The 17,000-nt window shown below is 48.1% G+C and overlaps 1 protein-coding gene across 4 annotated transcripts in view; it reads left to right on the top strand.

Moving 5' to 3' along the window:
- The window catches only part of CDH23 (cadherin related 23), a 203,146-nt gene that overhangs the window by 79,986 nt on the left and 106,160 nt on the right, over positions 1-17,000 (top strand). For all 4 annotated transcript variants that reach the window (XR_003398737.1, XM_026851852.1, XM_026851851.1 and 1 more), the window contains exons 6-8: positions 5,827-6,021; positions 9,176-9,304; positions 16,257-16,335. Coding sequence is in view for 3 of the 4 variants with exons in the window: in XM_026851852.1 (XP_026707653.1) it covers positions 5,827-6,021; positions 9,176-9,304; positions 16,257-16,335 (403 nt within the window). In the remaining variant the exon portion in view is untranslated. The remainder of the gene's footprint in view (positions 1-5,826; positions 6,022-9,175; positions 9,305-16,256; positions 16,336-17,000) is intronic.

Genomic DNA, 17,000 nt, shown 5'->3' with positions numbered 1-17,000 from the left:
CAGCTTCTGTTGGGGCACTGCTGGGTGACTTTGCCCTGGGAGGTCAGATGGAGGTCCTCTACGTGGCCAGCCACTGGAGATGGGGAGCAGGCTTGGAGGGACCATCCCCAAATCAACCTGAATAAACATTTCAAGTGCTCAACCTGTCTGTGGGTTGGACAAGTGGATGCATTTAAAGCAGGGGTGTATCTCTAACTTCTAGATCTCCTCTGCTTCATCTCCCACCTTTACTTCTACCCGACTCTGACTCTGTTGTAAAAAAGTCAGCACCACATATTCCCCCTCCCAGCCCTTTGCCCGCAGGGTGCCTGGTGTCAGGCCACTTGGACGAGACTGATAGATCAAGGCATGTTCGAGGTGTTGGTGGCCTGTGGCCCGTGAAATGGTTTTGCTATGGTGGAAAGCTCTCAAAGGCACCGTGCAAATCTGCTCCGTTAGCAGGGTGAATGGCTGTCTGACAGCCAGAGGGTTTTGTGCTTGCTCAGAGCAGGCGCCGTGGGCCTGGTGAAATGGCACAAACGTTGGCTTTTCTGCAAACAGCCTTTTCGGTTTAGCCCTGTGTGAAAGACAAGCTCATTCTCATAGCTTTACATCTGACGTAAAAACTGCCCACCCTGAAGTTTTCCTTGATTTGGGAGTCTTATTCCTCAGGAGCTCCTTACCCAGCCTGTTTCTGGTCCTCATTGTGCTGGTGTGCTCCTGCCAATGCTTTGGTCCCCGGTGCTCCTCCGATGCCAGCCCTCACCCCGGTAGAGGGGCTCTGCAGCCCTTGGGGAACATTTGGTGGCAGACAGGAGGAGATCGTGCTCTGATATTTTTAGGGAGTCCTGCCCGGTACCCCTTGTGTTCAGCTGCGGCCGTGTAATCTGTCTGGTAGGGCACATTGGAGGCTGTATCTCCTCCGGGTTGTAATCCACCTTGTGTTGCCGCCTTGCGTTGGAGCAGCATCCATCAGAAATTTTATTACTGATGTATTTTATAGCAGGATTCATAATAAGACATTAAAGACTATGGGTGCAGCCAGGGAGTGAGGTGTAAATATTTTTAAAAGACCCTTTTCTGATAACCTTTCCTTCAGCGTTAGCTGCCCTTTTGCAGAGAATATGGCATAATGCCTTGGTGTCCTAGCTGTCAGTGTGTCAGGGTTAACACAGGGTTAACACAGGACACATGTGGCTGGTCACTCCTGCTGGAGGGTTGCACAGGAGGTGACAGCCCATGCCAGGGAAGGTGTCTGGTGCAGTGGGCCAAGGTCCAAACCCAGGAGAGCTTTTGGATAGAAACACAACTTCTTTCTGGTCACTCGAACACACGTATTGCCTTGTAATGCTGCGTTGGCAGAGAGAGGTAAGGTCTTGTTCTGTCCTTTGTCTCCGCCTTGTGCAGCAACATCCTTTTGTGTTTGGACAGGGATTTTACAGTTGTTCATTCCTTACTTTAACCCAAGTCTATCCTTGCTATTGGTGATACACTGAAATGGAGTACCTGTTGTACCTCACTGCTTTTGGTTTAGTGTTCCTGGTGCTCTGGGTAGCCACGTGTAACACACCGTTAAAATTCAGTATTTTCTTCCAGCAAACAGGACCCCCAGAGCTTTTTCCTATAAGACTTTTACAACAGTTTGAACCTTTCTTATTCATTTATTGCAAAATGAGAGATGGCCTCCCTACCTTGCACCCCAGCATCCCCAGCCCACACGGCTCAGCAGTGTTGCAGCCCTTTAACTCCCTGAGAGGGACCTGGGTGCTGGACCCATTCCTGCTGAGCTGTCAAACGAAGGATGGGGTGCTGGGGACAGGTCAGGAGTGCATCCCACTCCCATTTGCCCTTCTCCTCCTCCTCAGGAGGCATCTGTCTGCATGTTTATTTTTGTCTCACATCTGCTGGTATCGTAACAAAGATTTAATGATATGACACAGTTTTGTCACCAGTTCTTTTTTTCTGTAGTGAGTGAAGCTTCATCGCTGGCTGCTGGAGAGAGTCAAAAGCTTTAAAAAAATGACAAAATTTGGCAACACATGTAGAAAACTCACCTGTTTGCCACAAGCACCTGTAGGCTGTCATCTGTCTGCATTTCTTTTTTTCTGGACGGAAAATATAGAATTTTCTAATTTTGCCTGTCAGTGAACTAAACTTAAGCACAATTAATCTTTGCTAAGGAAGAACAGCCATGAGGGACTTGCAGAAGAGCCCTATAAATGGGCCGAATGCTGAAAACGTAGAAACATGGCCCGTCTTGAGCTGGCCTGGCGCAGGGCTTACCAATCGCATCTCCCAGGACGTGCTCTCTGCCTGTTATTTACCATCAAACACAAGCCCAGCCAGTTCTGTCTATACAGATGTTTTGCTCCATTGTTTAGATGATGGGCCGCATCTTTTGAGAAATAAAGACGTCAGCCTCCTGCTGAGGAATATTTGAGCCTGTTTGACCCAAAAATGGCAAGAGGATTTTAAAGACATACTTACAGCTTTTTAAAGCAGATGGTCTGAAATTCTTCTGAGTCCTGACTGTGTCTTGCCTGGGCATAAACACTGAAAATGAGACCTCTTTTCCTGGAGGACTGTTGATATGGGATGTCTGCACCCCACATCTGGTTTTACCTTGCCAGAGGTTTGGGGGATTTTCTTGCCTGAATTTGAGCTAGGGAAAAAGGTGCGTTACCCAGAGCACTGGGTAGGTCTGTATCCTTTGACCTGTGTGCTTTTGGGAATAAGAGAGTGAATTTGTTCGTGAAGTTTTCTGACTGACATGTGCACTTTAGGCAATATTAGAGATTTCTCCCTCTGCGACCATGCTGTTCTTTTTCAAGCTCCTGTGATGCTCCTCCTGTTGCCTGGGAGCCCTTTTTGCCCCCCTCCTAAATTCGCCCACGCTGTGCTTTGCTCGTGCACCCACTGTCATGCTTGCAGGTGCCCACTCTCCCCTGCTGAGGTTCTGTCCTGGGGTCCCTCCCAGCCCCTTGGATGCTTTCATGTAGATGCTGGTGACTGTTTCCCAGGCCCAGCCAGGTCTCTGTCCAGAGCAGATACCCTGCTTGTGTGGCTTTTGCTACCCTGGCCAGTAATGGGACATGGCCAGCAAAGCTGTAAAGTAAGGATAAAAATAGAGTAATTGCCAAGTCAGAGCTCAGGCAGTATCTGCAAGGCTGGAGCTGACAGCACCAAAGCTGGTGACCTCTGCAAGCCTCCAGGCAGCTTCTCCTTGGGAAGGACAAGGAGATGAACTCTCTTCAAAGCCTGCTTTTGGGCTATTGTATGAAATACAATGCGGGGAAATCAAGCTCTCCTCTTTCACAGCCGGCCTGGTGCAGTCCCATAATCACGGGTGACCAGAGCGGATTTGCATGTTAAAAGGAGTGGCTAGGGGCACTTAAAAAGAAGAGGAAACATATTCATCCTGTTCAGATTTATCATTATGAATATTATTACTCTTGGGGACAATATACCCCAGACCTCATCGCGCAACCCTGCATCTACTCTCTTGCTGTCTCTCCCCTCCTCCCTCTATTAATGGTTCATTTGTAATGCTCTTTGTCCTGACATTGATACCCTGGTGGCTCTCGGGGAGGAATCTGAGAAGGCAGTTGTTGGAGCATGTGGACCACGGCGGTCAAAGCAGTGCCCTGGCAGCAGTGAGGGGAGGGCTGCAGGATGCTCTGGGGATGCTCCCAGCTGATGATGGCTTGGGGAAGGCAGATAGCCCAAAGAGACATGGGGACATTCTCTGGAACTGTGTAAGGAGGTGTCTTGGGAGTGCTAGGAAAGCAAACACCCACCGCAGCTCCCCACGAAGGACTTCACCTCAACGTGCCTCCCCGGCTGACAAAGTCTTGGTTCCTGAGCAGTCTAAACGCGCAAGCCAGGATTAACGTGCTGTGTGCACGGCACAAAGTCAAGGGCTTACGTGGCAGCAGGGCAGATATGGGTTAAACATGCCAGAAAATGAGCAGTTGTAAGGCAAAGGGTAGCAAACTGCTGGGGAAAATGGGCTTGGGAGGATGTGGTGTCTCCAACACTAGAAGGCTTTAAGGATGGGAATGATTTAGGCGTAGCGCAGGGACAGGTTTTTCTTTTGAGGTCCCTTCTAGCTATATCTTTTATGCTTTTATGACTGCTGATCACAAAAAAAACTTGAAGGTGCTTTAAAAAATAATCCTCAGGCCATGCCCTGCGAGACTTTCTTTAGCAGCTTGATTTAGAGGGGAGAAAAAAAAAGAAAGCGAATGAAAAATTTAGGTGGGAACTGCAACCTCTCACACCTCGGCAGAAGTGATACTGAAGTAAAGAATGTGGAGTTCTGCTGGAGCCTGAGGCGAGCTTAGATGTCAGAGCATCCCTGTAATGCCGTGTGGCTGGATGTGAGGGCAGGGAGGTATGAGGGATGTGCACGACGCATGTCCGGGGCTCGGATTTGTGCATGTAAGTTGTGAGATGTGCCCTGGGTTCCCTGCTCTGCCAGACTAAGCTCGCAGCAAATCGCGCCACCTGTCTCAAAGGCAAGTTTCTGCTGGCCTGAGCCTTGCCGGGGAAATTCAGATGTTTTGGTTCTTTTCTCGTGCCATCACCCAGTATTAAACTGGTGAAATCACATCTCTAAGCATGGAGCTCTGGTTTCTTGTGCTTTCCAGTGGAGGTAGTGGCCTGGGACAGCCTTGCTGAAGCCCTGGCTGTGGTTCACTGTGGGCTTTGTGGTTCCCAAAAAACCTTAAAATGGCTCAGTGTGTTGCTCAGCTTTGTCCAAGGATTTATAGGAAGAGCTCCACTTGGAAGCAGTGGCCCATCTACTAAGCTCTGCCTCTCCTCAAGTCTCCTTTCCACCTTCTCAGCCCTTCATGATCCTTTTCTATGAACTGAGGACGAATAACTTAATACGAATGAAGTTCACAATAAAACGCGGAGGCTTGGGAAGAGGCTGGCAGAAATAATCCGTATTATCCCAACTGGCCATAACCAGCCGCTGTCACATCTCGCTTCTGACCTTTGCTGTCTCCCTTTCAAGATTAAGCTCTTTGTCAACCCTTAAGGTGGCTGTGAACGTGTTACAAACATATGGACTTGCCTAAGCGGTCATGATCTGTGCATACCTGCAGTCCGGATCCCCAGCAAAGCCTTTTTGCTTGCGGTCTGTGCTTCTGCCTTTAGAGAGACAAGAATATGCATTTAAGATTTGCATAGGAACATGCAGCTGTTCCACCAAAAATGGATAATTGTTCTCCCTGCTGTGAAGTTAAACAATAAGAAGTGCCAAACTGCATTTGCCATTGCTGATTTTGTGCACTCAGCTGCATATTTTATGCATGTAGATTAGTTCCAGATTTATGACGATTTAACTGTTAATGCCTGCATTAATCGGGCCAGGTTGTAGTTGCTGTGGAAACTATAACTTTGAATTTTATGTAAAGTTCTGTGTTGCATTTAATGCATGGGTTTTTGAGGCTCTCTTACATTTAATGCCTTATGGTGAAAATGGAGAGGGAATCAGCTTTGAAAATAAAAGTGCCTTTGGGCAGAAAACAAGTTTCAGCAAAGACAGTAATTTTTCTGGAAAGTTGTGATGTCTGGGAAAATAAGGGTTTGTGATAGAGTGCCATCTTGACCACAGCTGTATAACTATTATTATAAGTGTGTAACAACTATTATAGCTGGTGCAATACTGTAATAAAGAAAACAGCTGTATAACTTATAAATGTCCTGAAAATATAGGACTGAAGATCTTGGGACTCTAGATATTCCTTCTGCTGGGCAAAGGAAATTGCTGATGTGTGTTTGATGGGAAAATAGGCTGATGCACAATTTTACCAGTATATTATTTTTTTTTATTTCCAGAATACCCCAGTGGGCACGCCGATTTTCATAGTGAACGCTACAGATCCAGACCAGGGGGCAGGAGGCAGCGTGCTTTACTCCTTCCAGCCTCCTTCCAATTTCTTTGCTATCGACAGTGGCCGTGGCATCGTGTCAGTGATACGGGAGCTGGACTATGAAGTGACTCAGGCATACCAGCTCCAGGTCAACGCAACGGTGAGTCTTATCCGGGCTGCTCCAGGGGAGGACGCGTATTCTGGAGGGACTGCAATGGGGAAGGAGCTGCTGCTTGCTTATTTTATTGCCCTCGTCTGGCATCTTCTCAGGCACATCCAGCATTTTCCACTTAGAAAAGCATTATAGCAATGTGGTGCCTGGGTAGTTTCAAATCATGAAGCACAGCTGCACCTCTCCAAAAGCATCTCGCACATGTCAGGGCTTCTGCATAAAGGCGAGCAGCTCCCTTGATGAAGAAAGCCAGTACAGGGCATACAGACCATTAAATCCTGTGGTCTCATTCCTTGTGCACCATGGCTTATTACAGGCTATTGCCTGTATTCAGTCCCCTGAGTCTCACTCGGCACAAGCTGAGTTCAGATATCAAGAGTTAAAATGTTGGTGGACAGAGGAGAAAGCAAGGTCCTAGTTACAGTCAATACCACTGTCCTGGGAGGGGACCCCTATGGGATGTATAGCCAGGTGGCCACCATGGCAATTTTATGCCCCACCTGAATGGGAAACTTCTTTCCTGGTGTCAAATCTAGCAAGAGCTTGGTAGGGAACACGTGAATGAGGAGCACCTCACAAGTAGGCGCTCTGCGCGATGCCTTCTTTCCCATCTCAGATGCAACTGAGGAAGGTGAGATTCAGCCCTACAATACATCTGACCAACTCTGCATTCAGGAGAGGGGGAGGAAAACCCTTCCTGGCCCCTCCAGGCCAGCCAGTTAGAACTCTTGAAGCATGTGATTTAATCAAGATCATTGCCTTGATGCAGAACCACAAATGTCATGAGGGTGGCCTGCATAGGGCTGCTTTGCTCTCTGCAGCCACAGAGGCTGGGCATTCGCAGACTACAGGGCCCCAGGCAAGCAGCTCAGTCTTTCAGCCCGGTCCCTACTTGTTCAAGGCTGTGGAATTTTCCCTAGAAGCTTATTTTTTCTGAAACATACCTCATCTTATTTTAAATAATCCAGCAATAAGAAGCCCTCACCATTTTTTGTTTCCTTGTTGGTCTCTGTCACCAACACACTTCCCCAGGACATGCTATGGAACTATCTATAGTGGGTTACAAAACATGGGACCAAACACAAGCCCTGAAGGAAATGTGCCTTTCTTTCCCATGTCTGATTCTGGCTTCCTCAAGGACACAAGGATGCCACCATCCAGCTCCATCTAGCCCCATATCCCAGGTGAAGTTGCCAGCAAAAATAAAACAGGGCTGTGTCTGGTACTTGCTACCTAATACGCTCCTGGCATCTAGTGATTTCCAGCTCAGGGAGTTCAAAGACTTAAATATTAAGTCTGTGAACTGGGCTTGATTGCAGCTGTGGGAATATCTCCTCAGCTCGGCTGCAGGACGCTGGTAATTTCTAGCAGAAAGGCAACGAGAAGCGCCAGGGCAAAGCTCAGCCCAGGAAGAAGGATTAGAGTTGCACCACCATAGCAGGAGCTGGGAGGGCAAATGCAGTCTCTTGCCTGTCTGATGAAGAGTTTGCATGGTCCAGAGTGGGAACTGGGGTGATGGTGAATTCAGGGTGGCCACAAGGGCTGCAAGAAGAGCCATGGAGCCTCTGTTCAAGGCAGGAGCCATTTGATCCCAGGGATGTAAGCAGCAAGGGCAGAAAAAGACTGGAAAGGGCAGCATGAGAGACGGTAGGTGAGGAAACTTGAACCGTGCTTGCTTTTTCACTGCTATCTGTAATACTTTAACCAAAATTTAAGAGGTGAAGAGGAGGGGATAAAAACATTGTCTGAAGAAACAAAAGACTTCAACCTGATAATGCTAACGGCAGAGTGCGAGTCAGAAATACGCATCCATCCAGGCCATAAATGCTGAGGCCTGCAGGTTAAGAGGATAATGTACAAGCTGTGTTGTTGAATACGGTTTAAATTAACATTAATCTTCTGGCAATCAGTCCTTGCCACTGTTCAGAACCATTTTGCAGAAGTGTGCAGTAACCTCTAATGGTTGCCTTTCACCATGGTGCTTGATTAAGGTGTAAGGAGAGATTTATTTCCTTCCCTTTGAGTGTTATCTGCTTTGCTCTTGCCCTTCTAGCAAAGGGCTGTGGGCATTGGGGTCGCTTCTGAGTACCCATGGGACGTGGCTCCAGCAAGAGAAAGAAGTGGCAGCAGGGCACTGCCAGGACAAGCCGGTGGCAGCGCATACTGCCGTTGCATTGGCTGCTGGACAAGGGCCTTGCTCTGGGAAATTGTTTGTGGCTCTGTCGTGATGGGGTGTAAGGGAGATGATGTTCCTGCTCGCAGCATTGGTATGTTCAAGTGTCACCGCAGCTCGTTGTAAGATTGCTCCGTGCTTGTGATCTGCTTTGCAGAGCAGGGAGGGATGGCTCCCCACCTCCCTGCAGCTGTGGAAGCAGCTTAGCTTGCATCAAAAGGCAGCTCCTGGTTATCCCAGTCCTGCCAGTCCCCATGCAAGGTGGGGAAGGAGAGGTTTGTGCTTTATCAGAGCCAGAACCATTAGCCCAGTAGAAAGGAGGTTTCTACTGCGAGGACATATCTTGCGGTTCAGGTTTCCACTCTGCCTTTTGTGCGAGAGCTGAGGTGTCTTATGAAACCCTCTGTCAAAGCCCAGAGCAGCAAATACAGAAGAGAATAAAGCTGTGACTGCAATGCAGCCCACAGGGTTACGAAGAGCAGTGGAAATGCAAGGGAGCTGGTGGGCTTTGTCGTGTTCCAGCCGACGGAGCCCAAGCTGTGCAGAAGCACCAGCGCTGGGGGGTATGAGATGCTCTGCTGTGATGTGCTGGTATGAAAGGCTGCTGGCAACCACACCTGGGTCTCACGGAGCGGAGGTGCCCTAGGGTGTATCTGCATTAGGAGGGAATGTATATTTTGAAATATATGTTGAACAGTGTTGTTTCTTTTCCACCCAAAGCCTGATGAAAACTAAATTGGTGCTTGCTCTATTTTAAAGGGCTAATGCTGAAATCAAATGCGTATTGTATTTCAGCTTAGAGGGAGGTATAGTGGACAATAATTGCAGCAGGTAGCTTGAAAAAGAGATGATTACCTGGGCTATTCAGAAATTTTGACCCAGCTACAACTGTGACAGAATACTGTTGAATAATTCTATTTTTCTGATAGAAATTCTTTCTCTCCCCCCCCCCCACCTTGTTTTTTCAAGGACCAAGATAAAAACAAACCACTGAGTACTCTGGCCAATCTGGCAATCACCATCACGGACGTACAGGACATGGACCCCATCTTCATCAACCTGCCCTACAGCACAAACATCTATGAGAACTCACCTCCGGTAAGGGCTGCTGCTTCACTCCTACATGCGTGACCGCGGTGTTGCACTGGGGGCCAAGGGAGGATGGAGCAGGGTATGGGACAGAAAGCACAAGGTGTCCCGAAAGAGCTGGAGGAAAACATTCTGTTTGCAGAGATATTTGTCCTTCCTTCCATCCGTCACAGGTTTGTATTGTTCTGCCGTGACGTTTGTGCCTTGGGTGCAAAGAGGAGCCCTGTTTCCATGCTGAAGGGCAAATGCTCTGAATTGTGAGATCCAAATGGCATCCAAAGAGAGACAGACCTTTTTCTTTCTGAAACAACGTGTTTCAAGCCAGCTCCAAAATATTTTGCCCTTTTTTTTAAAAAAAAGGGAGCCTAAGCAAGAAGGTTTAGGAAGACTGAAACCTAAATAAAGTTTTCCTAAAGATTTTTTTCTTAAATTTAAAAAAGGCTTTCTGTTTTTCTTAGCACACAGCCACCCTATTTCTTACCCATGGTGTATATGCATGCCATTTCTAATAGAAAAGTTGAAGAAAAATGTAAACGTTTCTGAAATGAGGCAGTTTTGAAAATGCCAGAATCATCAGCCATTTCAGCACTTCGAGCATTTTCCCTCAGGTTTTGCCAAATTGATCCAATCATTTTAGTTCTTCTGAAACTCAGTTTGTCAGCAAACTCACTGTTTGTGGAAAACGTCTCCCGGTCTCTAAATACAGCAGGGTTGGGGTTTTTTTTTCCCTGCAGCAGACGGTGGGAAGCGTGGTGGGCAGCTTTGGCTTTGGGAGCTCTGCTCCCAGCAAGAGTGCCCAAGGACCTTCAGTCCAAGCACCGACCCTCAGCAGCAGCATCCCCCTTCCCACGGCATAGCTGTGCATCCCATCGCTTTGTCTATAGGGCAAATGTTTTTGTATACAGATGGAAAAGCTTTCTGTCCTAAAATCGTGGTGTTGCAGGCATCCATGCTACACATGCATCCTTTAAGGTCTCTGGTGCACTGGATCTGAAACATCTGATGGCTCAGTTCATCCGGTGGTAGAGGGAACTCCAGTTTGCTTCAGTTTATGCCTTTTTATTCACTTTGAAGCAAAGTGCTGACTCTGATGGCATGGAGAGTCCTGGATCAATAGGGCTGAGTCCTACTGTTGCAAATCCTGCAGTCAGACAGCATATTACCTGTCTGCCAGCCTGAAGATGGCCCAAAAAATGGCTTCATGAATTACTTTAATGAAGTGAAAGTTTCAATGTGTTTCAATGCTGTTGAGATTGAGTATTTCTGTAGTGGGCACTATGAGCTGCAGGGAAGAAAAAATACTACTTAGATCACCTTTAAACAGGGGGGAAAAGCCTTAGATAAAATTATAGAAATGGAAGTCCCATGAGTATCAACAATTATAGACTGCATCACCTTTGTGGAGTGACCTGGTATTGAGGAAAGGGAATCCCTCTCAAATTAATGATATATATTAAGGTTGGAGCTCAGCAATCTCTTTGTGTTGATACACCGATGTGGATCGTGGTGATTCCCAGAACATACACTGTTTGCAGTAGGCAAAGCAGCAGATAATCGCTGTGTAACCTGCAAGGGGAAATGAATCAAGGAGTGCTCACCAAACTGTTACCCATTTTCTGGTGGGTTTAGAGATTTTAACTTCTCTTGGCCCCATGTAACCTCTCCAAAGGCATTGCGATATCCAAGATTGGTGACACCAGAGCCAGAGTGAAGAAGGCAACTGCTGAACGTGGGTGGTACTTTGAAAGGTATTGCACTCTGGTTTGGACCCAAAGTCCCATCCCTCCCGGCAGAAATCTTCACTACTGAAATAAGGGCATGGTTGCTAGAGCAAGCCTGGGGTTTAACAAGTGCGTTTTTGTCTCTCCATGGGAAATCTTCTCATCAGCTCTGCCCTACCACCCGAGGGAGCCAGCCACACCTGCAGCGTGGGAACTGCCACCCTTGGTCACCAAAAGGACAGCAGCAAATTTGTGTGAGGAGTCTGGGCTTGGCCAATTTCTCTCCTGCAGCCTTCTGGGTCAAGCCAACAGGCTGCAGTGCATTTGTGGGTGACATTTGCCCTGCTGTCAGGCTCAGCAGGTCAAAATGTGCTTGAGACATCTCATCCCAGCCCCAAATCTAAGGAGCAGAGACTCAGTGCTGCTCCATGTGCCCGCTCTCTGTCTCTCTTGCCTCTCTTTTTATCTGTGGTGCACAGCATGTCTGTGTTCCTCTATCAGTGTATCAGCTGAGAATACCTCATCTAAAGTGTATACATTACCTAATAAAATCCTTCTTATTTGGGATTATTGCATCAAATTTTAATTTCCTCACTCGAGTAACAGCATGTCAGCCAGCCCGTCAGTGAAGAGCCGATAGAAGGTGAAAAGAGTGGATAAACTGCAGCAAATTACCGCAAACAGATCTCTATCAGCCCTTTGACTGGAATTGACTGGAATTAAGAAGTGAGAAATAGGATTTTTTTTGCCGTGGCAGCTTTCTGAAGTGCTCCCCCCTCCTTCTCCTGCTGCAGCGCTGGGCTGCGCTTTGCCTTTCAAGTCCCTAATCCTGTAAGAGAAGAAGAAGAAGAAGGGGTGGAGGGGCACGAGAGGGGAGAGAAGTGCCATTGTAGCTCTTATTTTTCTCAGGATGGAATCTGGTAGCATAATCTAGAAGCATTTTAGGCACATGCTTATTCAGACACAGAGAAGAAAGAAATTTCTTATTGGGCAAAGGAAGATGATGCAGTGGGGAGAGACTTTACTGTCCTTGGAGGTGCTGTATCTTCTTTCCTGACACTTTATCATCCCAGTGTGCCTCAGACATCTCTCCCAGGGCACCCGAATGCACCAACACTGTCTGCAGCTGTGTCAAAGCTTGGCGGCATTGTATTTTTTATCCTCAGGTTTTTTGGGTGTCCGTCCTCACAGTCTGTAGACTGGATAGCATTGTTGGTGTTCTCCAGACAAGTTAATAGAGGCTGGAGGAGCAGGGCCATTTCCCCTTGCAGAGATACGGTTGGTCTGGTGAGCCCCTGCTTTTGAACCTCAGATGGTGCATGGTCCAGGCAGCATCGCAGCTTCACTTTGGGGGTGATAGAGGAGGAATCTACTTGCTAAGAGACCAGCTGAGACCGATGAAAGTGTGCTCATCCCACAGGGAGCCATGTAAAGGCTAAGGGGAGCAAACCCCATTGGCACTTGGTCCCAAGACCAACAGTTGTATTCCCTTGTAATAGCATGGTACAGATACATGTCACATACAATTAAAACAGTTTTAATTCCTCAAAACCATCCCCCTCCTCCTCAAAAACTCCTTGAGTTGAAGAAATAATGTAGAATCAGTGCTATTTTTGCCCTAGAGTCTCTATAGCTCCAAGTTAATTCTTTCTTACAATATTTCCAGCCCATCAGTGTGAACACTTTATTAAAAGCTCAGGGTTTTATTAAAAAAGGATTGATTTACCCCTGCCCCTCTTCAAAAAACCCTCAGATTTTGTTTGGATAATGTGCCATTCTTTATTTTCTTTGCCTTTTTTTTAAGCATAGGCTTTTCCAGATTATTACTTTTCTAAACCTTCTTCCTCCTTCCCTAGAGGGAGAGAGTTATTCTGTTCTTGTGCTCTGGCCTATACCCACCAGCCAAGTCCTTTCCTTGCAGCCACCGTTGTCTGTGGCAGGCAGGTGAGTTGTTACTTGTTTTAAGAAACGTCAGAAATATTTGGGAGTTTCTAAGAGTGACAGATTCATGCCACAAATACCCGGGGTGAGCCCTGGGCAGAGCTGCTGGAGCTAGAAGTCAATTTGGGGTTTGCATGAAAAAGGGGAAGCCTTGCCAGCTGTGTTTGGCTAGAGACAGTGGGAGAGTCCCCTCCAATTCAGGGGTGCACTTGGCTGCCTCAGGGAGCCAGGGCACAGCATCTTTTGGTTTTGCTGTGCCAAGACCTGGATAGAGAAAGGATTAGTGTTGTGGTCCATTAGGATTTTAGAGGAGGAATTGGAAATTGTTGAGATATGGTTGGTGAGAGGTCAATCTTTGCCATCGTGGTATCGCCATGACCAAGGATTTGGGTTTTTTTTGTTGTTTTCCCATTTCTAGTCTCTCCTCTCTGGTTAGTTATCTCTGCTGGTGTGGTGTGTAAGGTGCTTCTTGGTTATCACAGGTACTAAGAGATGAGCATAGCCTGTGTGTAGCATCATGTTTTGCATCACATCATTTCACTCCAACACATGCTAAATGGGAATAATCCTTCCTGTTGACCATTCTTAGTGATCATGTTCCGAGGCTGTCTTCATCAGCTGTTACCACTCACCACAAAACCCATAACTGCCCCTAGTGACATGGATAAACATTATGTCTATCCTGTGGCACTTCTTCAGCCTCTTTCCCGGAAGGATCAAGATTGATCCTTAAACCCTGTGTGGATGCTCAGGGAGGGATTGTCCATTCCCAGAAGCTGGGATCTGCTAGACTTGTGGATGTTGGATGCTAGACTTGTGGATGTCCCTCTTGTGAGGGAGCTGGTAGGATGGATGGAAACCAGGTGGGATGAAAAGAGGTGCCCAGGTCCTTGCCCTTGCTGTGATTCCAGGAGATGGCATCCACAAATGGTAGGGAGCTCGGCTCCACTCCGGGGTGTGTTTCTTGGACACTGGTGAAGTTTGTCTCTCATACCAGGAGGGTTTGGTGTGGGGGTTGATGGAAAAGGAGGAGACACACAAGGCTTCAGGGACAACAGGGGGAGACTCAGTCTCAAAAAACCAGCAGCGTAAAAGCCATCATCATGGGCTTGTCAAGGACCAGGTGAACCTTAGCATGCTCTCTGGCAGCCCTCATTCTTGTGATCAGATATCTGGATAATTTCTTTCCTATGGACGTCCCTATGGCACATGCTGCTGAGATATCTATATGAGACTCCCCCTCCTCTCCTCCCAAACTTTCCCTGCTGCAACATCTGTGCTCATCCTTTTATCTCTCCCAACAGCTCTTCCCCTTGGCTCCTACGGGAGGGACCTTTCCTGCAGATAAAGCGGCCGCAGCGTCGGCGGGCCAATTGCTATTCTTCGGCCATCATGGGAGCCCTGCCTTCTCTCGCAGCTGCCTTTCTTTTGAAATGTGCCACACGGCAGGCGACACTTATCATTCTGCGCCACTCCCTCGCTTTTTGACAGGCGGTGAGCGAGCTGTCAGATCAACCAAGTGCCTTCACCCACCACCCCTGTTATGGAGGAGCTCTCATTTTGCCAGGGAGCAGAGGGCTCACACCTGCCCCGTGAGGATGGCAGATTAAAGCAGAGTATGCTGGGGCAGAGCATGCTGGATTGCATGCCTCTATTTTTTTTTTTCTCCATTTTGCCTTTCCCTCCTTTCCACATCCCTTGTTCTGCTTTCCCACCTGCTCCTTTCCCACTTCTCTTGTGCTTTTTATCTATTCTTGCTCCTTTGGAAAGCACGGTTATTGTTGGTGATTTAGAGGCTCTCTGGTGGCCGCTGAGCCTCACCAGCCGAGTGCTGCTCAAAGGCCAGTGACCTGGGATTTATGGCTAATGTTCTCGGTTAATAACGTGGATTTACTTAAGGAGTCCATTGAAATGCCCTCAGAGATCAGAGAATGGGCAGTCTGCCTGGCCCGGGAGCTTTCTTTATGGCCAGCAGCAGCAAAGCATCTCCACTGAGCCCGCGGGGGCATGGCTCTGAAAGCCGGAAGGATGGCAAGTCTCTGCTTTCCACTGGTGACGTTTCTACAGCAGCTTTTCCTTTGGCCTTCAGCTGATGGATTGCAGGGCAAACGCAACACTGCCATCCCACTGTGCTCCCTCGTTAGATATGCAAACGCCTCTGTTGACATTTCCTTAAGAACAGCTGAGTTGTAAATTTTTTCACACTACATTAATTATGTGCATGTGCGTGTGTTTGTATTCACATGGGCTCACTGCAGTGCGGCGGGGAAAGTACAGCCTATGGAACTGACATAAGCACATGATTTTTTTATTTAAACATCTAAACAAGAATTTTGGGCCGCTTTTCTCCATTGTTTATTGGAAACTCTTGGCCTCGTGGACCTTTCATCTGGGCTATAAGAAACGGGTCTGTCCTGCATTTGATGGAGGATGAGGTGGATGAGGTGGCAGCTGCAGAAGCTCCTGCCTGTGGGCAATTCCCTGTTCTCAGCATCTGTCCAACCCTTCTCCTCCTTCAAGGTTTCAATTAAAATCTCTTCAGCTCACTTAGTTACGTAGCTGGATGCCAATGGCCATCACAAGCATTGTTGCATGGGGGGCCTCATTTGAAGAATATAGGGGGAGAAAAGGACTGGGAAGCCAGTGGTAGATAGAACCGGTGTAGTGACCAGTGCTGAAGGTCATGGTGAGAGGGAATTGTTGCCTTTGATTCTTGAGGGACTGCAGAGTGAAAGTCTCTGTGGCAGAGGAGTGTGTGCTTTTGCCTGCCAGCCAGAACCTGTGCAGCTGTGATGTTGTGAGAAGGCATGTCCTGGCTTTGCTAGTGCTGCACCTTCAGTTCCTCCTTCCTTTTCTTCCTCAAGCACTGATAGCTGTATTCACCACGCTGACCTTGCTTCAAGTCCTCCTCCTCTGGGCATGGGATGAGCAGCCCAAGGCATGAAGCTGGTGGTGCACTCTCCAGTCCCTAAGGACACTTGCCCCGGTACAAACATACTGCACAGTCAACTCAGCCTGCTTGGTGGTTCGGTTAGAGGATGTGTTCACCTGGTCATGCCCTCAGCATTGCCAGATGCATCCTGCAGAGGGTTAGCAGAGTTTTGCAGCTTGCACTTGAGCGAGGAGTGGTGAGCCTGAACTCTCCCAAGAAGCAGGTGATGGGGCATGCCTTACCCTTGGACAGGTTTTCCTAAGCATGTGGCCACAGTAAGAAGTGCAAGGCCTTGGCAGGGCACCCCAGGAGCCCCCGCAGCACTCAGCAGAGGTGGCTGTAACATGTGTCTCCTCTCCCCCCCCAGGGTACCACCGTGCGGATGATAACAGCCATTGACCAGGACAAGGGCCGTCCCCGGGGCATTGGCTACACCATTGTATCGGGTAAGTCACGGGGGATGTGGTAGGGATCCTGGCAGGGATGCAGGAGCTAGCCCTGCAATAAGTTCTTGTACGTCCCATGCCTGGGAAATCATATTTAGCTAAACTTCTCCTCAACTGTACTGCTTGCTCTTTTGATTCAGCATCACTAATTACTGTAGCCTACTGCTACGACTGAAAGCTTTCACCCCTTTGAAAAGTTTTCTTTGCCTTTGGCCTTGTCAGAATGCATTGTTCGTGGCATCACCCTTTCCTTGGGCAGCGGACTTTATTTCTATCGAATTTGACAGTATCTCATTGCGAAACCTTTCAGTCCTAATGCCGAGTCACAAACAATTCTGCTTCACGCAATGCATGGAGGAGACCTGCAAAGAGCTGGGTGTAAAACTCTTGCTGGTGGCGCGGTGGTTATTGTTTAGGGAGAGAATGGGACTGATTACGGGCTGAACAGCTCCTGGCTGTTTCCATGGCACTTCCTGAAAGCCTCCGTGTCAAGGGCTGGCTTCCCAAAGCGTTGCTGGAGCTTTGCAAGCTGGGAGGCAGGGTCCTGGATGCTGCTTTGGTGAGGTATGTCCCAGGGACAGACAGACTACTTGGGTTAACCCAGGAGCGAGGGACCAGCTTGGTGGGTCTGGGTTGTAACCCTATTTCTGACACTGGGGGGGGGG

This window comes from Athene cunicularia, assembly GCF_003259725.1.
Source record: "Athene cunicularia isolate RWA chromosome 6 unlocalized genomic scaffold, athCun1 chr6_part2, whole genome shotgun sequence".
NCBI classification, from domain to species: Eukaryota; Metazoa; Chordata; class Aves; order Strigiformes; family Strigidae; genus Athene; species Athene cunicularia.
Note: the sequence above shows the minus strand (reverse complement) of the source record. Positions and strands in the feature narration are given on the sequence as shown.